General features: G+C 42.8%; 2 protein-coding genes across 2 annotated transcripts in view; one reads left to right on the top strand and one right to left on the bottom strand.

The window, feature by feature from the left end:
- T265_09160 (hypothetical protein) overlaps nucleotides 1-15,136 on the top strand; it is a gene marked incomplete at both ends in the record, with an annotated part of 19,321 nt that extends 4,185 nt beyond the window's left edge. Inside the window, 2 exons of the mRNA XM_009175166.1 lie at nucleotides 8,214-8,356; nucleotides 15,079-15,136. Of these exons, the coding sequence (XP_009173430.1) occupies nucleotides 8,214-8,356; nucleotides 15,079-15,136 (201 nt within the window). The remainder of the gene's footprint in view (nucleotides 1-8,213; nucleotides 8,357-15,078) is intronic.
- Nucleotides 1-21,501, bottom strand: part of T265_09158 (hypothetical protein) — a gene marked incomplete at both ends in the record, with an annotated part of 68,290 nt that overhangs the window by 26,277 nt on the left and 20,512 nt on the right. Inside the window, 4 exons of the mRNA XM_009175164.1 lie at nucleotides 7,862-8,048; nucleotides 15,055-15,381; nucleotides 16,792-17,028; nucleotides 20,505-20,722. Coding sequence (XP_009173428.1) covers nucleotides 7,862-8,048; nucleotides 15,055-15,381; nucleotides 16,792-17,028; nucleotides 20,505-20,722 — 969 coding nt within the window. The remainder of the gene's footprint in view (nucleotides 1-7,861; nucleotides 8,049-15,054; nucleotides 15,382-16,791; nucleotides 17,029-20,504; nucleotides 20,723-21,501) is intronic.

Below are 21,501 nucleotides of genomic sequence, written 5' to 3'. Positions count from 1 at the left end.
AGATAGATAGATAGATAGATAGATAGATAGATAGATAGATAGATAGATAGATAGATAGATAGATAGATAGATAGATAGATAGATAGATAGATAGATAGATAGATAGATAGATAGATAGATAGATAGATAGATAGATAGATAGATAGATAGATAGATAGATAGATAGATAGATAGATAGATAGATAGATAGATAGATAGATAGATAGATAGATAGATAGATAGATAGATAGATAGATAGATAGATAGATAGATAGATAGATAGATAGATAGATAGATGATAGATAAGATAGATAGATAGATAGATAGATAGATAGATAGATAGATAGATAGATAGATAGATAGATAGATAGATAGATAGATAGATGATAGATAGATAGATAGATAGATACACCAATAGTTACATACAATAGACAAATTCGGCTATAAATCTACAACTGATGTCATCCAGATTTGAACATATAAAATCCGATTGACCTGCTGAATTGTGTTCATTCTAGCCTGCATGCCTTCCGCTAGAGGTACTAAGGATTCGGCAAGTAAATAAAACATATCATCCTTCAACACTGTTGGTTTACTCACTGTCACATCAGCTTTAACGAACCGTTAAGCCTTGAATGAGAGCGAGTGACAGATTTTTCAACGACACGTCAGACAGAAAACTACCACAAAAATGTTATCCCATTTGTGTTCCAACTAATTCACTGTGGAGCTGCGCACGTCAACTGTAGCAGACCTTGACTCGTCTTGGCGTGGAGAGTTTTGGGAGAAGCAGAAAGTCAGAAAATTTCAGACAAATTATTATCAACTCATTTTGACTGCTGCTAATCAATACATGCCAGTACATAAACTAATAAATTCACCATGGAATTGAGTGGGCTGGACACTACTTTACTCGAAACTATTATCTAGGAATGATGCAAAATTTAAGTCTCCTGATTCTACTTTTTGAAGCCGGGGACTACATTAATTCGATGTATTTCTTCATTTCACTTATACTACCGAGAAGGGGCCTCTGTGACGAACTGATGGCGTTTCAAACTGATCTCTGCATAGTTCAGGTACGAAGACCATTGAGAAACTTTTCATGCTAATGCCATCTTGTGCTACACGATAGATGCGTGTAGTGATGTCTTTTCAACAAAGACTGCCCCTTAAAACTTGCTACAGTAGTTCGTTCTGGATGAGGGGCCCCTATTCTGGGGATTCAACTAAACCTCTAGTTTTATGTGATTTTTTAATGAACCATAAGTCGACCACTTTAGCTGTTTGTATTCCATATCAGTCCTCGTATTCTGCTCCGTGTGAAGTAAACACGGGATAATACCAAGCCACTCAGTGCCTGATCTGCGTGAGGAATCTCTTCAAATGAAATAAGCAGTCTCAGCTTTTCCAGTAATCCTAAAATTGATTTGCGTTTACTTGTTGTTGACCGTTTCTTCTCTCTCTCTCTGAGATGTCTAGGTGATTGTCTCCGATCGATAATCTCCTGTGGAATACAATTTACGAAAAAGCTGAAAAAGCCTTACTCTTTGGTAAGCCAGAGTTGTCAATTTGATCGCGTTTTACACTCCTGTAATTGGATGCAACGTCACACTGGAAAAACTCACTTTTAACTCGTAGGTTTGCATGCCGATTACACGCACCATCGGAGTTCGAAACTGGATGCAACTAGCCTAGGGTGCGTTTAAAAACGCCAACAGACAGTGCAACGTTCTGTGAATTCAGTACTTTTTGACGCTGTACTGTACTGCCAACACTGATAGGTGTTAATATCCTTGATCTATCCCTACTGTGTGTCGTAGCATCTTTTTGCCAAAGTAGACAGCTCTGTTGCTCATGACATGGTCATCTGAAGACCTGGCTGGGATGATAATCTGACTTGTAGGATTCGAGTGACAGTACTTGCAGTTATTCGCCGCGTTGACTGAAAGAAAATTAACCACCGCTAAGCTCACTCGCCATGGTATGTCATGATTGGTCGTATTATATGAGCCATGGGACCATCCCTTTTTAACGAGAGTTCATCCATCAAGCTCACCACACCATAGAAGGGATGCTCGCTGGTCATATCCATTGGAGTTTAACTTGACTTCTGACTCAACAAATCTGAGCACATTTGAATTGTTATGGTGAGTAATGCTCTCTTTTTCGACTGCTGAGAAAAAGATGGTTCTTTCTGGGGGTTGTTTGTACCTTGGCATCTTGTTCGACAATCCACAGGACCAATACCTCCCATTTGGTATAGGATTTCACGTTTGGAAAACAAACCGGAGTATCACCGTACTTTTACAACTATTGAGCAAAAGAATGCCTGGAAATGACGTAACGCTTTTGAAATCCGTAGGTAATGATTTATCGAACAGTGTACCTCACTCCAGCACAACATGCATAACACTTGGAGTTCGGCGCTATTCGCCTCACACAAAAGTTGGATTGAACTGCCGCGCAGTTGGAGAAGTTCGCTTGTCCACAAACTAAGTTGATGTTAAGCCGAATTACTCGTTTGTGATATTCTCGCACCAAGGACACTATCGGAGGTCCTTTAGTTCTGTGTTCTGTCAAGAAAACAAACTGTGGTAACTCGACTATCATACCAAATGAAATATGAAGCGGTTTTTACGAAGCACACTGGGTTAAAGAATATCATAAATTAGAGCCACAGCTGGGAGTCATTTAGGTCTTCCATTAAAACCACATTTTTCGCAGATAAGAGTGTTTGGCAAACTGCGTCCGATTAGGGTTCAAGTGCGACGCAAGGTTGACGAAAACTCGGGAACTGTGCCTAACTGATGATTCTCAAGAAGGACGAGGCCATTCATGGACTGCCGAAGAATACTCAACAATCTCCAGCTCTACCTCCTCACACTTATAAATCGTTCCTCACTATACATTGATAACCAATTTATCCAAAACGCGAGATGTTTAAGGGCTCCCTTTGTATAGGTTATCTTGTTTTCAATCGAAAAATTGAGTGAGTTATTACAAAAGGACTGTGCACGTTGCATTCTTTATTCAAATGCTAGTATCAAAAATGCGGCAAATGTCGATGGAGGAAAATTCCGGTTCATGTCAGTAGCCGGTTGAATGTTTTCTTCTCTGATGTCGTGCATGATACTAGAATGTTCAGTTTTACAACAGAATTTAACCTTAATTCTGGTTCAAGGAAGGATACGTCATTCATGTTGGCGCAGACGGACGGACAGTGCGGAAGTAGAAAGCAGGCTTTGAAATGTGTTCTCATTAATCTCGAATACGACTGAGCGACTTTACTTCGACTTGGGCTTCATTTTTTAGACTGCCGGGGACTTGCCGCTGAATTATTTGGTGATTAATGAATCGTTGCTTGCAATAATTCTGGTGTAATTGCTACTCGAAATCCTGCTTTGTGTGAGAAATCACTGTTTTTCTTCCAGGATAGTACACGCAGATCCAATTTTCACTGCACTTTTTTCCCGAACGAGTGAGTAAATTTTGGTAAAACTATAGTAATCTGCCTCATAACTTATCCTTTTTCTGTTCAAGTATCTTGTCAGCATTGTAGTGACAGTTACCGTATAGTTTCATGTCCGTTTTGAACATCCGGTCATCCCGTACCAGTGGTTAAACTGTTTTGTGATCCATCGGCCCGCGCACCGCCAATGTTTCTTGGATTGTTAGGAAAATGTTCGCAAAACAGTGACTGCAAATCACTCACCCCGTCATATTTACGGCAGATTGTAGGTCGACAGCCGTTTTCATCTGACACACAACTGGGTATCAGTATTGCCCTCCAGACACCATTGCAAGTTCAATAATTGGCCATTGCGCAACGCAAACTATCATTACGCATAATTTTCCTGCGGTAACATTTCCGTACATACGTAGAGAGAGAAGGTACGATCGCTTTTTCTTCGTCATAACCTAACTTGTTTTATCCAAACGAGTTACGTCTTTCTGCCAAACTCAAAACGCTATCCCTTCATTTCCGCGCCCTAGTTAACCTGGTGGATTGTCCTGATTGGTGCTCACCATAGTTACAGCACTTTGAGTTGACTTCGTAGAGTTCCGTTCTTGCAATTTCATTATAAGCATGAGGTTTAAGAGATAACCTATAAGTATTGGCTGCAGACAAGTACATGAAGGATGGTTACTCTGTTACTAAGGATGTTGATGTAAACAAAAGTGTAAACGGACCAGAATAACCGGCGGTAAAGACGACCATAGCCTACATGATTTCAACCTCTGCGTTGCATCATTCGTCTAATAAAAAAGATATCGGGAATTCGTGTGAACCGGCTACATTAGATTGCTTCAGAATGCCAGACTACAAAGGTGCCTTAAGCTGAGTCTCTCATAGTGATTCGAATGACGGGGTAGGCAGCGGAAGTAATTATGTGACTCAAAGGAATAACAGTGATTACTTCGTCTCCATACTAACAAAAGCTTAGACGAATCGAAATGTACAGGGTAACAGGATATGGTCTATTCTAGCAATATTCTTCATGTGATGTTTGTAGTACAGAGTAGATACTGTTACCAACTGGAGGCTGAGGAAGCAAGTATGTACCATCCAGATGTTTATTTCACGAATAAACCATTATTTTTTCAAAAAAATGCTCACTTCTTACAGTTTTCCTTCACGTGTTCCTGCAACTTCATCAACAGAACCAAATTGTCTGCCATCGTTTATGATCTTAGTAGAAACTTTTTTTTAATTTTTTGATGATGAACATGATAGTGATGATGACGATCACAGTTTTAAGGGAATCCTCGTTCGCTCTTAAGGCACACACTGTTTCAAGACATGAATACGCCTTAGTAACGCCATAATCGAATCTATCACTTAATTAGCCCCAAGTATGGCTGCATCCGTCGACTCTAACCATCTCTATTCGATTTCCCCCTACGGACAGCTTATTCTTTTTTGATCGCTTTTGGTGTTCAAATAAAAGTACAGTTAGATCTCGTCTGATTGATATTCACTTGTACACTGATTTAGTGCTAGATATCGTGCGTTACCGATAATTTTTCACTCGTGATCTTACCTAAACCAACAGGAGATATACTAATTATGAGGGATATTCGGTAGCATAATTGACCGTATTCTTATCTATCTCTCATTTGTGTTTGGAACATTTTGGATCTGTCCATCTTATAGCAAACAGGCATACCATGCAACAAATGGCCCGGAACGTGTTATTCCCACCATGTACAGCGACTGGTGCGCAGTCCAGCTGTGTTGCACGAAACATTTGGTCGAAAGCAAAAATCTCCATCTTGTGTTATTTTCGATTACTGGGAGATGCAAATAAAAATCTTCCTCGGCGTGACATGGTCGATGCAACACCAAAAAGGAATGTGGACCAGCCCACTCATGAATAAGTATAGGAAAATGAAAACATGGTAGTTTGTAAAGTTCAGCTCAAAAGCGTATGGGATGGAGTTCGCTGACAGTCGTGCATAATTCTTATGAAATGTTCGTATGATACTTGTCATGAGGGCCGAACAGATCTACATTCAGAGCAGCTTCCAACCTATCCATATTCGAGACTATTGCTGGAGGTCCCGTCCATTTCAAATCACCAAATCCCATAATAATTAGGTACCGAAACTTACATACTTCTAACTTACATAAGCAGTACCTGGAAACTTTGGCACAACTATCATCTTGAATTCATCAGTTAATCTGCTAAGTAATCGTGAAGATATGGAGGAAACCAGCGCCGCTTACTCGAAACCGGAAGTCATCAATTTATCGGTTCAGTTTCGTCCAGCACAGTGACAGACAGCTGACAAGTCCCTACTAATGCCAATTCGCAAAAATTCATTCGACGAGACCCTGTACAATTAATTTTCTCTGGATATGTATGATACTATTTTACCGAAGGATTTATAGGACTTCTCGTATTAATGATAATAAACTGTCTTACCTATTAAGTATTCCTAACCGAGATGCATGGAAAATTGACAATGTTCATAGTTGGTGCGTAACGGTCTGTATTGTGTTATCCTAATGACTGCCGCGAAAGTCTCTAACACCGTTAAATAAGTAAAGAAAAACAGTGCATTCGACTGGCATCCATAGATAACTCACGACAAGCATCAGAGACAACTGATGGCTGAGTCCTCAGCTATTCTTCACAAGAATTTTCAATCTATGCAACCGAACTGCTGCTACTGTCGCCAAACCGAAGTAATGCACTATTTCTCCAGTCCCACGGATAATATTTCACCATCTACAGCACCATTCTGCTGAGGAGAAAGTGACACCCTGGGTTCACTAAGTCTAATTTTTGGACAAATGTCTGCTGTGGGTTCTTTCCCTCAGACAGAGTTCCCACCAGACAGCACTTCCAACTTTTAGATAAATTCATATTTACCCGAGAAAGAGATTGCACTTGCGACTACTTTCACAAACTATTCATATCACATTCGTTTCTGAGTGAAAGTTCACTCAGCCGCAACGTTAAGTTCATTTTTTGCAGGCTGTCCTTTTCCAATCAGCTGATCCTTACCAAATTGTCCCAGAATGGAAAATAGAATTTAGTGCCTGGTACCATTATATTTGTTCTAAATTTTTGTTCATTTTATTTATTGCTTTTGTCCACAGAGTGAAATCTTTATCAAATGGAGCTCTGGAAATATTCTTTAATGTAAATCAACAATTATCAAACAGACTTCGAAGTTGAACCCCAGCTGATAGTATTTTACGGGTGTATTTCAAGATCACGTTTCGAGTCACTTTTCAGAGGCATCACATTTCGTGCATATCACAGAGAAAGTGCCTGTAAGACGGTTTTAAAATAAATTGGAGCTCATCCAGTGGGTTGCATGCTTCTCGACTGAACACATTTTCCGCTAAGTTTTTTAGGGAAAAGTTTATAGCCTCCTCATAAATATTCCCACGTTTCATTGTCAGTTTTTCACGTGCTACAGATCATTAAGAGAGTTTTATCTAGCTCATTCACGCATTAGCTCTGTTTTGTGCTAAAAATGAAGGTGTACGGTTGATTAAGATGTGGAATCTGCTCATGGCTAGCTAAAAGCGTCGTTTCGCCGGACATAGTCTTTATGTAACCAGACGGAAATCACTAACGCGCAAAGATTCAATCCAATATTTATATTTACGCATTTCGAGCAGGAAGAAGTTTGGGCGGGGGCGAGTTCTGCAATTCCCATATGGAGTATCTTCGATACCTTAGATTATGGTGTGCTGCAGTTCTCACATTAATAATAGTGTGGATCCACAGCCATGATCCACATTTCTAATATGGCGTTTCCGCATTTGCCAGCTTCATGGCCATTATTATGTCTCTATAACTTATGAGCGAACTTATCAGCAAACCTACAGGTCAGACCAACTTTCGTCGCAAGGGAAGATATATTTTACGATTTATTGGTTTGTCACTCTCCAAGACACCATCGAATTGGGTGTACTGTGTATACTGAGTACTGAGTGGATTAAACTACACTCATTCGGCACTGCTGAGAGTAATCCGGTGAAATTTGATGTTTGTGGGTGGCCCTGAAATCAAACTTCGGAGCACTTGGGACCACATACTCCCGCTCTGATGCCTTCTTCGCAGAAAACCACATCAGAAGACCTCAGACCTTATTTCATCGTCTGCGGTTATCTTCCTGATAAACATCAATCTCTGCGAGACGAAAAGTAGCCTTCCGACTTTTTCTCGGGACGGCAACGGAGAGATCTGGACCAAATGCACCCATGATAAGACAGCAAACACAGTCATCTTCAAGACCAAATAGGATTAGCTTGATTCGCTAAGGGTGACCCTGAGAAGTCATTGGAAAGAAAACTTCATCCGCGTTTAGTGCAATAAACTTTATGCAATAACATTCTACTATTGAAATAAAGACTTACTGTGGCCTGTGATTCCGTTCGATGTCACCTGATATACATCGACCGTATGTGTAATTCTGTCCACGCTAGGATCAAGCCAATAAGTGCACGAATAATCCATCAAACGAGTGGCACAGTAGCTGAAAAGATCTTTTTCGAAATATCCACTAATCAGAAACTGGGCTAAAGTCATGTTTAAAGCCAAATGCTGAAAGGTGAGAATCCCATCTTGGGAGGCCGTGCCCCCACTGGCCCTTGTGCGTCCACCACCACGGCCCATTATAAGTTTTCAGGTGATCTCTTGTCACTCGGTTGGGGTACGATCTGGTATCCCCAAAACAGCGTCTTCTCCCAATTTTCTCCTTCTTCAAAGGAACAGATAGATATTCCGGACAATTCTACATACGATGCAGTTGGGCACGTTTTGCAAGTGTTCAAGAATTCACGGATGGTGGAACAAACTGCCGGCATCAAAGAGAAAGCCAATCAAATTGGTGCACAGGCTTTTCGTCTTATGTGTGTCTGTGTACAATCTAAGAGGAATAATGCCACTTTGGGGCAGACTCGTTGTAGATTACCCAAGTGACTGTGTGGCGGTTGAAGGAATATAGCGTTTTGTTGGTATTATTCTACAAACGCGAGAAATCATCGCTACTGCAAAACCGACCGTACTAAAGTATGTGTTCATAAGTAGAAAAGGAAATTAAAACTGCTCGTGCAACTAAGACCTATGAGCTAGATTAGATTTGAATCTAAGGAGATCGATCCAGTCAGTGTTCCTACTGTATCACGATTTCTTCCTCATGTTATCTGTTGGTTTAGAAATTAGCCTTCTTGTTAATAAACGTTGGAGCTTTGACTTCGCAAAAATTAACACACAGGGAGATGGGAGAAACAAGATTATTCACTAAGATGCACATAGTCGTTACAGTTAAAGCGGAAGCACGTCGCTTCTGTACATCATTTTCCACACCATCAATTTCTCTATGGAATTTGAAATCTGGCTATCATTCGGACAGCCATCCTAGTGCAGGGTGAGTGACATTAATCGACCCTGAACTTTAGACTCCAAATATCCAAAGCTGCATGTACCATCCATTCTCGTTCGATTGTACTGCAGATGTGGTTTCTTGTTGACAAGACTCGTGATCTCATCAACACTAACTCTTACGAAAGTATATCCCGAGCGGCCTGACCAGTTGGGATGGTCTACGGACCTTGCTTCCCGTTCAATTCTTTAGGTGACGGAGATCAATATTCCGTAGTTTCAGACTACAGACTCTGAATATCATTGCGTTTTCATGGTTCTTCTTTGACTGGAAGTTTGCGTATTCGTTCTCTTTGCTTGAGATGACATAGGATTTTCTCTCCTCATTCAGCGCAAAGGAACGCTCAGTTTTTGTTTGCTCAATTCGAACGGATTCAGCAATATATTTCTTACTACGGAGGCCTAATTTTCGGCCTTCTTTTTTCTGCGGCCCCTCATTAGCGTTTTCTTTGCACCTCACTTTCTCCCCCGGTTAACCTAGCTAGTTTGAGCGTAAACAACCAGCCACATACTTTTCCTAAATACATAATAATAAAGTATATTAACATTTTTTTCAAAATCATCCTTTTTCAATTTTCCTAGTTGAACCTAACCACGTAAGGGATGAATTCATGGTGCTTATCTAGTATAGTGAATTGAACATATAGGCAGTCGTCTCTTTCGAAAGCGACTATTACCTGCAGAGGCCATCGAAATTTATACCGTTTTTCCCTTCTGCTGGACTTTATGATCATGCTGGGGAAACCAAGCATCAGCTGAGATCATGCATGAGTCACCAAATCGAACTACGGCCAAGTTCCTTCCTTGAAAGAGACTAGAAGTTCGTCTGCTCGTTCGATCCTAGTACGTTGGTTTTCTGAATTTTTTTAGTGACGCTTTTTAAACAACTCTTGTGAGTAGGAAGAAACAGGAAATTTCAAGTGATAATGCATCCTGTCGCTGAAACGGATGTATGCTAACTTGGTGAGTAGCGCTGTACAGCTGTTTCACCTTTAGTGAGAATCGTCAACTATGCGCGTCTCAGAAAACTCTGAGAGTTTCGAATCCATGACCTTCCGGCGTGGTTGAACAATTAACCTTTCGGCTTCACTTGCAGGAAGAAATTTCAATTGGAGTTTATTAAATCCTCTCACACCACCATCAGCTCACAGTTGACTTGGAGGATGAATTATTCCACAGGTTGGGCGGAACTCCCAACAGAGAAGTCGTCACTCGAGGAGCCAGTCAGCATGTGTAGATTCTGTGATTGAAGGATGAGTGGAACTTTATTCTTTTTAAGTGAGACCTAATCACATCACTGTTCAGAGGCTTGTGATCGATCGTTCAAGTACGATACCACAGGTCGGAAGGTCACTGGTTTGAAACTCTCTGAGTATCATGAGATGAGCATTGCTGAACAGCTGTGCAGTACTGTTCAGCTTTTCAGCATAGAACGGCTTCACTGACAGGACGAAATTGCATTTGAAAATTACTTAGTGCCCTCTACAATATTGACAGACAGATTTAATTGTCTTTTGGGAGTCAATTCGTCTGCAACGCAGTCACGCATAAAGTATGGCGGTGGAATAAAGTCGAGACAAGTAACAGGTTGCATTGGATTATCCGTTTGCTGCGATCTCCCCTCATTGGTTTACCGCCTACATTGTCGCGTGTGACACTCATTGGTTTGCAGTCCACCCAAAATTTGGGCACTGTTTTGGTACGAGCTACACGCACTTGAAAACCCACTTGTAAAGCAATAACAAAAAATGTATACGGTATGCCAGCAAACGTCAGTTCTGTACTACCAGTACTTGTGAAAGGATTTTCGGCCAGTGAGGTCCCCTTACCTCCCACAATTCTTACATCAAGTTGTACAATTGCTGGATGACGCAACCAGTGTGTGTGTGTGTGTGACATCGCTGAATGCGCAATTTGTATGAATAATCAAAACTAGCTAGTTCCATGTGTCGGAGTTTTTGTTACGGTTCCGAAGCACACAAGGCAATAAAATTTTGAGAGCTGCGCCCTCTTCTCATGTTTATGGACTACCAAACCAGGAACATCTTGAATAAAACTTCACCGGTAGCTAATCAGTGAAATACCTCAATTCTGTTTTGAAAGGACACAGTCTAAAATGTGGGTTTTGTTCTGACCAGCTCCTGATTACGTCAGAACTGTCAGGTCTCGAAACTGACAGCTTTGCATGGCCTTTTATCCAAGACTGATTTCATCATTGTCCATCCGTTGAACCGTCACATGGTGACAAAATTCAGTTACCAAGCGCCATGGGCAGATTAGGTGCCAAATGATCGACAGTCAAATTTGCACAGAGAAATTGGAAGACATTCAGAATGCTCAAGTGAAGCTAATGACGTGACAAACGCAAAAATGATGCTCGAAAATACACTTTGAAGTGAGTAGAAGCGGCCACCGCCTTCATGGAAGTATAAGCTGGAACAAAAGCAGACCTTGAAGCAACGCGTAGGGAAACGCCCACCTACTCGGAGGATACGAGTTGTTAGGAACAGATATTTCTCCCGTTCTTCTTACGCTACCCTAGCGGGAGGCTTATTTTCAGATCATTTTTAGTATGCCCGTGGAGGTAGTCCCCACAACTCAACATAATACAACTATACACATATACTGTAGTTTTGTGTATAGCTGTCGAAGATTTGGAGAAAAGGGGGTGATACCCGAACTCTATTTCAATTGTTCGAAGGGCTTATGAAAAAACTGGTAGTGAAAATACTGGTGACTACACAGCTTATATATTAAATGGAGCTGTCCATTTCAGGGGTCTCTTCAGCATCTGCGCCCCCCATTTTTAACTGGAAATTCTTCACACAATTAAATTGTTTGATAGAAATGACTCTCAGATATCAACTGACCATCATCGAAGGTAACCCGTCATAAATTTTTTTGAAACTGCCAACTTCCTTAGTATTGAGGATTATCGGGCCAAACTAATGGTATACAGTCTAGCAGTCCCATCGGCCAGCAGTATTACGGAATTAAAAAAATGAGTTCCAGTCAATCAACGATGCTTTTCACTGGAGGCATACTCGGACTTCGATTATCCCATATCAAAGCTCCGTTTGTGTCAATACTTTAAACAAACCAGGGGCTAACACCATCGAATGATGCCTGCAAAGAGCGGTAAACAATGGTGTCTTCAATATAACAAACTACCATGGCCCTATATTGATAGATTGAAGTCCCCCTGGAGCAAAACGAGTCCTCTTTTGTAGATTTCCTGGAACACAGCAGTTATTTACCTCAGAATGAGTTACTTTACTTAATATATTCGGTGTCTTGTGGCAAAACCATGGTTAACTAAGCTCTTATCTAACGAATACAGCATCAGTCATCATTGACATGCAAATTGAGGTCTACAGATTCGAAAGCAAATCACAGTAAAACGACAGTGATCAGCTTGAGACTGATCGATGTTAAGTACAACACAATATTCATTCATCCTGGATGAGATCAAAAAAATTGGTATCCCTGGTGTCTGGCTTGGCGCTAGTTTAAATGCATGCGGCGTGTACGATGAACTGATTAACCGACGCAAAGCATCGTTTGGCTGAAAATTTACATCAAATGGTACGCACAGAAGCCAGTGAATTCTTTATGGCTAGCGTCACGGCCATAATCCAAAATGTGATGAACTCAGACCGAACATTCATAGAAGGAGGCGCTCTGATAGTGGTTGTATCAATCGAAAAGAGTGCAGAGACTTCGCGCGAAAACCACCTAGGCATCAACCTGGTTGTCGTAGTTTCCAAGATGTTCCCCAGGATTATCCTACACAGGTTTATATGACTATATAAGAGCCATTTCTATGAGCCATCGACCAAATCTTCACCAGACAGCAAGTGTTGGAACAAAGTTACTGCTTCTAACAACCAACACTGATCGTTTTTCTTCGCTCCAAAGGCTCTGCTGGACTCGACGAACTGTCAGAAATGAAAGCAGCGTCCGGTGGTCAAGGGCGTCCATTCCAAAAAATTTTATCTCTTAAAAGAACTCTAAATGTTTTCTCCCGTGGACACGTGCGGGTTTACGGCCAAACACCCCCTGGGTCCACAACATCCAGTAATGTCGTGCGACGGTGTGTTTCATCGTCCTTCCTCTTGAACATCGTTATCGATACGCTTCTTAAATCTTGCTTATCTCGGGGATAACAACCTCCCCGAGGCGTTCACTCACGAACACTGAATACACAGCTTGGCATCCAATCACAAATCGCCAACCACCAGCGCCTCGGCAACAGGACTGGAAGGCGACATTTTTCTTCAGCGTACCTTCTACTGCGTGTTGTAAACACATTACTGTGTGGCCCTAACAGAAAACGTCTTTTATCAGACTTGAGTGTGAAATACCGATTTCTCTCGGGGGGGAGTTCAAAAGTGCTGATAAATTCCACGATTAAATGTACGTACAACACAGAAATACGCGTTTGATCACACCAAGCGCGCAAAGCAGTTTGTATTAAACATTTGGGTACGTCGTAGGTTGTGGGAAGTGAGTCAAGGTAGAGTTACTCTGATTTTCTACCCACACTGAGTACAATTTTCCAACTGTTGCTGATAGGGTAAGGAGTTGGGAACCCGGTCACCTCGTTAAACGCATGTAGCGGTGACTGACCACAGCGATTCAGGTGGTGCTTTAACTCGACCGGTAACAGCTCAGCTTGTTACATTGTTCGTCAGGTGAACGTAAAGTTGCACCTACTGGTACCCCTGTTGCCCCCATTAACGTTACGGTGGCTGGTGGAAGTGAAAATGGCTTCAAATACCATAGTTTGAGCGAACATTTGGCTACTAACAGTTACCAGGTCCAGCAAGATAGAAGTTTTCCATGAGCTGGTGATCTGGCCGGTTAAGTCATCCGTCGGAACACAACTGCGATCCTGCAGGTCACTCATTTTACTACTGGTTGAGTTTGGAGTGATGTTTAATGGTTCACCGAGTACTGAAAATTCAGTTAGCCACGAGCTTGTTTCATTCAGCCATTCTATCAAGAGACCAGTAGTTTATGGCTGAGAAAAAATTGACTTTCGGGTAGTCATACGCGGTGAGGATGGTAAAAACTCCGGTACAATTTCCCAGAACACGGGTGTCCGTTATTGCCAACTTTACGGGATACTGAGAGAAAGATGACATTAAAGTGGATTGGACTCAAAAGAACGACGCGCGTATTACATTGGTCGTCGGACGGAGGATGACGTCGTTTATTTACGACTGCTTGCTATAGGACCCACACTGACTTGTATGAGTGAAATAAAATGGTCTTTCCTCTTTCATAGAAAGAACGCAAACCTAAGACGCAGGAACAATCTAGAACGTGAAGATAAAGTGGAGGTGGTAGACCGCAAATCATTCACTCTTTTCAGGGATGCTTTCCGAAAACGCGAGTTATTTTCTCAAACACTACTGCATGCAGTGAATTGGGTCGCTGGGGTAGGTGATGAAGTTACACCTGAAACCATTAGGGCATTTTTATTGTTGTGAAATGGACGAAAAACGATAGCAGTGAGATATCCGAGGACATACCGGATGAAATCACTCACACACTATGTTCAAGAAACCCACAACCATTACGCTAGGACGGTTCAGCGACGCCAAACAAAGATTCGAGTTCTAGGGGAATTGCTGAAAGTGGCACCTCATGCAAAAGACGAAGGTGATATCAGCGATCCACAGGATTGCTCCGAACAGGTCAGCGAAGAGCGACCCGAGTGAGCGTTCATCCACTCCTGCTCCTTAGGGGCAAGTCACGGACAGCGCGTTGGTTCATGACATGAGCCCATCAAAGTGGACTCCAATTGTTTCGGGGGCAGCAAAATGGTTCCGAAGAACATAAACATAGTTCGGAATGCTTGCTTCCAATATTTTCGGAAAAATTAAGCGGATAAATTGTTTCGATTTCCCTTGTGATGAATTTCGAGTTATTCCCAGTTCAAGTGAGTTTTTAGTGTACTAACCGGCAAAGCGATTCGGTCGTAATCCTCTAGAACTTCAAGGTCACCACTCCAGGACAAAGTAGTACGGGCGTCAAGAGGTCTACTGCTGGATCTACTGTACTGGTAGCCAAAACCCACATTGACATTGAAACAAAAGCCAATTGGTTCAGAAGTGATACATATACATGAGGAGTGTGAAAATAGAAATAATCAAACAACTTGTGATCTCTTTCTCTTTCGCAGACCATCGTTCGTTGGATTTGCTGCATTTTCTGAGCACTTCGAGGACGGTGTCCGATGAGGGATTATTTGAACCGACTCGATGAAGGATGGAGCCCAACTAGTCAATAGATCAGCGACGGACTGCAACCTGTGGGTCAGAACCATCTGAGCCATCTCAGTCTCGGATTCTTCATGAGTCACTAGGCCGTCAAGTGAGTGCTGTCCAAAGGGACATTTTCCCATGACAGTTGAACGCCACTTCAATCCGATCCAGTTCCCGCCATGGCGATCCCACCGGATTTCACAATATTTACCAAGACGGCACTAGAAACATGAACAGAAATATGATACATCAATTATACAAACGGGCCATCAAGCTGAAAAAAAAAAAAACAAATAAGGAGGACAGGTCAGTGTCAACCACTTGGTAATTCGGCCGAGAATTTCTAGCACCACACTTTAACTGCTGTTAGGCCGAAGCTGATTAAAAAAGTAGCACAAAACACGGGGTTAATCACACCCCGTATAAATCGAATCCCCAAGCTGTCCTGCTCAACCCCCGTACAGTAACGCACCAAACTTGGCAGCAACCGACGTGTACGAACGGTATACATAAGAACATCTACAACAGTGTCTGTTGCATAGCGATTTAGCTGAATTAAAAAAGACAGAATGAGGGAAATAACTTGTGTCTCTGTCTTAAACAGTATTCTACGATCATCCTGATATGTCATTCCACTCATTTTCGCCATCAATGCATAGTATAACGTCAGCGGTTCAATTTAATTTTTGCACCAAATACACATGAGCGGGTGAGCGTGGGCTGGTCGACTAAACACTGGTAGACCGGAAACTGGAATCTCCAAGAAAAACTCGATCAAATTCCTAAAGTTGCGAAATTCGATTGCTCACGAAGACAACGAACAGAAATGTGCCGAAAAAAGCAGAGATGCAGTTATCCACTTGTATCGATAAAGTTAATTTACACCGGAACACTGAGCCGATTTTCGGATTCATTCATCATAGTTATTTTTGGGCATCCAGACAAGTGGCCCATTGGGAAAGCCACACACGAAGCTCACACTAGTGATACCAACAAACAAACATTAATCGTCAATCCATTGGACAGACCTGCGGCAATCACTTGTAAAGTTTACAAGCATTCGCTTGACAGAGAGCGAGCTCCTTTTTTAACTCCGTTGTGGTTAAAGTACCTGTCAGGTAAGTGGATGCTGATTTTGTGTTTCGAGTCCAGCCAAAATACGTAACTTTCCAACCATGCCGCACGAATTTGAACGTCAAACCTTGTAAGAAATATTGTAGAAAACTACGTATTGTCACGCACCTAATTATGGGACGTTATCCGACAGGAAACGGCGAGATGGCCGAAGTGGTTAGAGCACGAATTTACTGACCGGAAAGTCCGTGGTTCGAACCTGACCTCTGCCTCTCGACTTCCCCTGTCTAGGCTTGGGCAACCTGGCAGTATCCCAGCCCTCGTTCAACCTTCGGGTGGCATGGCAGTTAGGAACCGAAAGGGTGCTACAGCTGAACACATCCGACAGGAAAGATAGAGCGAAAGGAAGGTCTATATATGCCTTTGCCAAAGTGGAAAATCATAAAATACTCATGTTTACCGCTAATTTCTATGACACAAGAAGGGTAAGTTTGGTTGTCTGGGTTAAACTGAACTTATGACCCCAAAATGGGCTTAAGGAGATGACTTAGACGTACTTTCAAGAGATGAACGAGATAGGCAACAGGATCGTAGCAATATCCCAACGGCCAGAAACGTCCGCCCGGGGGTGGAATCTCATCGGGTAACGAGTCAAGTTTGCTAGGTTCACGTTCGTCCGTTTTCCAAGTGTTCGGTCTCACGAAGTCTATGGCTTCTGCAGCACGCACATGAAGTGTGTCTGATTTGACAGTGATCAAGATATTCAAATCGTTGTGCGTTGGCTTGAAAACTGTCTGAAATGAAGAGAAACAAATGGAATTCCCACACCGGTCAGAATAAAATATTGTCCAGAAACAGTGTGACTAAATATTCAAGGGGGAAAATCATTCAGCTGTGGCACCCTTTCGGTGCCTAGCTGCCATGTCACCCGAAGGAATTACGATGGATGGGATACTGCTAAGTCGCCCAAGTCTGCGCGGGGAAAGTCGAGAGGCAGAGGTTGGGTTCAAAACACGGAGATTCCGGTCAGTAAATTCGCGCTCTAACCACTGAACCACCTCGACCGCCCCGGCTGACAAAGCCATTAAATCCCACGAACCCCACTGACCTTTGCGTAAGAATTCTGTGGAGATAAATCAGCACGCAAAAGTAGGAGGATAGCCAACATCCACATCACAAAAGAATTCAACTTGATTAGTGCGTCACCCTGTCAAGTTCAAAACATCGAGGCATTGGGACCTCCAACTTAGTAATTTGTACATCGATGTTCAACCGCATTCTAGCAGGGCGTTCAACTGAGGCGTTTGAGGCAAAACCAGGTATGGAGAATGTGACATTAGCTGTGCGATCTAGTCATCCTGATTTTCTTCAGCACTGAGCCTATAACCAAAGCATAAGGAATCGGATTCGACTGAAAGGCAACTGGACAAACTAGCTAGTCTGAATAAGCCCAGTAAATCTAATCCATCCGCATCAGAAGAGGATAGTAGGGTTCGAATGAACTTCAGACAGAGACAGATTTATTGACGTAACCGTTCCGAACAGTTTCATTAGCCAGAGTGGTTCTGTCGACTAAAAATACTAACTAGAACGAAGTATACATAGCGCAAGCCAAGTAAAATGTCAAGCAAAGTACGCTTACCTAGGCAAAGGTATCGTTCGTGCTAAGTAACCATGAGCAAATATCGACGGGCCAAGAAAGGTAGCCAATCCAGTAGCTATGAGATTAAAACACTCAACAGAGTTTTCTATAGAGGAAATTTGGTAGCTCAGGTAGCGTAGATGGTCGTTGGTTTATTCGTTGAGCTGGCCAACTTGATTGTAAACGTTTCATCACCAATCGAGGTGGCGTCATCAGTGCGTTGTTAGAGAGCGTAGTGGTGCGTAGCAATGGGTTGGTAGTTGCGCGTTGAGCAGTGTTGCGCGTGTCTTAATATACATGCTGCTAGCCGGAATTGGCCTTTGATCACGATTGGTTGTTCAGTGAGTCGGTTCCATTGGTTGCTCTGTTATCCTGTGTCCTGGTTCGTCGATACCCATGTGACCCCTGAGCTTGTCATCCCCAGCCCTCGTACTCTGGTTGATGCTGGAGTGGCCTCCGTTCTTGAGCCTTCTGATTTCCGGCTTGTGACTTTCATAAATCTGACTCCAAGGCGTTCCTAGTTTCCTTGTTTGTGAATCCGATATTCGGTTCTCCTTGAGTATTCCGGTTGACATGTTAGTCTCATGCAAGCAGTGATGCGTAAATTGGGTCCAGTTCAATGCATCGACTAATCGCACCCGCCGTGGGGTACCATGTTTCCAGAAATTCCCTTCCGTGTCTCGTGTCTCCGCAGGTCAGAAGTTTTGTGTTTTCCAAACTGAATTTGTGGCTTACTTGGTTCTCGTGTATAGATATCAGGGATAAGGGTTCATGTCTCCTGACGTCCGCGTTATGTTCCTTCATTCGTGTGCATAATTCCCTCCCGGTTTGTACATCGTAGAATTTGTTGCAGTCATTGCAGTTGATTTGGTATACCACATTGTTCCTCTTGGTTTTGTCTCCGTTATCCTTCGGTTTTGAGATTGGTTTCCTTGGAGTGGCATTCGGTTTGCGGGCCACAAGAATTCCTTCTTAAGCTAATAATCCGATTGCGAGTTACGATATATTCTTGAGGTAGGGCAGAACTACCCGTCTGGTGGCTTGTTCTTGCTGTGACTGGGATGTTTCCTTCTTCAAACTTCTCCTGATAAAATTCCTTGGAATAGTCTGAATGGATGGTTTTCTTCCTCCTCCTGTAATTCTGTCGTGCTGCAGTGTGACTCCTCCCTCTTGAACAAAGTCTGGAAGCAGCTCTTGTGGTTTACTGGATGATTGCTGTTGTAGTTCAGTATATGGTCCGTATGTCTCCTCCCATTATACGCAGGTTTCCACAGTCCCATCCACCTTTCTCTTCACTAAAACTTCCAAGAATGATAGTTGGTTCTTCTTATCCAGTTCGAGTGTAAACTTGATATCTTCAAACGTGGTGTTGAACAGTTCATGTGCATTATGCATTGAATCTCGTTTCATGATGACAGAGGCGTCGTCTACGTAGCGGATCCACACCTTTGGGTTGATTATTGGCAGTACCGCGCGCTCAAATCTTAGTATTACCGCCTCAGCGATAAATCCTGGTACTGGGGTCCCTTTCAGCTGTTGATACATTTGTCCACCGAAGGTAAAGTATGCATCCATGCAAAAGTCCAACAGCTTGCATAGACTTTCAGGTTTGGATTATGCAGAATCATCCAAACACGACAGAAACAATCAAATCCGAAAGTCTATGCAAGCTGTTGGTGCGGTGCCAGTGATACAGGATAATCATGGTTGCCAATGAAAGTAAAGAATGTTTATGTCTGCAGAAAATCTGCCCTGAGATTATAGAAAAGATCGGAAGATAGCAATGACTAAGTCGTCAGCATCATAAGCATGAACAATCAATGTTGGTACCTAACTGCCACACAACCGGGAGGTATATTCTAGAGAGTAGGAAGAAAACGAAGGAAAAGGTCTTAATACAGAAAGCCACAAGAACCCATGGGGGAGCAAGAACAAGGTACATAGAACTCAGAACAGCAACGAGATAAGCGTATCTGAGCACCACATCGGAGTAAAAAGCAATCAGTGAGATTGACCCAACATCCTTCGCAACAGAAAACCGTTAGTGAACCAGTTTGGCTACGAGATGACATGTTTGCGCTGAGACCGGTTAGGGGGCGAGATGGCTCAAGTGGTTAGAGCGCGAATTTACTGACCGGAATGCCTGTGGTTCGAACCTGACATCTGCCTGTCGACTTCCCCTGTCGAGGCTCAGACAACCTGACAGTATCCCAGCCCTCATGCTTCTTTCGTATGGCATGGCAGCTAGGCGCCAAAAGGGTGGTACAACTGAGTGATTATCTTGTAATCTTATGAGACCGTCTAAGTGCCAGATCACGTGGAGTAACTTCACAGAGGCAAGCAGAATCACGTGGACCATGAGAAGATATGCAGATCCCGGTAGCCTAACAAGAAAGCAGCCACCTACGGCGCTCAAAGAAAGCTCTGGAAGAAGTAGACAGCTATCCACTGCTAGCTGTGTGAACACGACGCCAAATCTTTTCCAAACGTCGTTGGAACTGGTGCGATCGGAAAGAAGAAAGAAGCCTTAAACTAATCCTCCAGAAAGCAACTAGGTTGAAGATCAACATTAACCTTAATATGGTCGAGTTTGTGCAGAGTAACAGAGATAGAGGAAAACAAACATACCTTCAAATCCTTGATCTGCGCACCAGCCACAAGCATAGCACGAAGTAATGCTCTGCTCTGAAGCGCCAACCTTTGAAGTTCTTTCAAACCTGCTCTTGTAGGGCCGATCGTGGTCCACTCAGTCCCTGTAGGATCGGCGGGAGTGCATATAACCATTGCAGGAAGAACAGCCCGGTTGCCGTCCATTGATGCAAGTGCCTGACGCCGCTTTGTCAAATCTTCAAATTATTGGACATGAAAGATATGTTTCGGTTGTGAGTACGGTTATGCTTAGTGCGTTTCAACTTCAGCTGAACTCAAAAATGATCTCACCATGAGCAACAATGACACCGGAATAATGGAATAGTCTGGAGGTGATGAGTTATGATAAGTATGCAGTTTCGAGAGTTTTCACGACCTGATTAGGACGAGTATCATGTAACTGTCCAGATAAATACTCAGAACGGCAATTGGTAGTAGTGACTAAAGAGACTGAACCGACTCAAGTCGCCATTGGTGGGAGGCCCAGCCGAAATTTATCAAGTGACCTTTGAGTAGCACATTTACCTGATAAGTATGATCTGGGTCGATGGGAAAAATTAAATTTTCACACTTAAACAGAGTGGAAACGCAACCAGAAACCGAAGATTATACGACAGACGTATTCCAATAGTATAACAAAGACAACCGTAACGGTTGTGCTGGGAACAGAGGACGGCTGTTCAGACGGAAGCAACGGGAATACCAATCCCACAAATCCCACCCACAGCTAATCAGCACCATTGTCGCTACTTGACCGGGAATCCCTTAGGGACAGGTCGTCAATCGACCCAACGGGGATATTTAATGAACCGAACGGCAAACAAGTCACGTCGCTCAAGCGTGAACAGGTTCACCTGCTCAGATGCGGTAATTCAGAGATATCAAAAGCCTTCTCATTATCTGGTTAGTATCAATCCATAGGGTAAGTGTGACATGTTCAGGGCGTTACCATGTTCCGGGCAAACTATCGAACTAG

Source organism: Opisthorchis viverrini (assembly GCF_000715545.1).
Source record: "Opisthorchis viverrini unplaced genomic scaffold opera_v5_262, whole genome shotgun sequence".
Taxonomy (NCBI): Eukaryota; Metazoa; Platyhelminthes; class Trematoda; order Opisthorchiida; family Opisthorchiidae; genus Opisthorchis; species Opisthorchis viverrini.
This window is presented reverse-complemented; position numbering and strand designations above follow the sequence as displayed.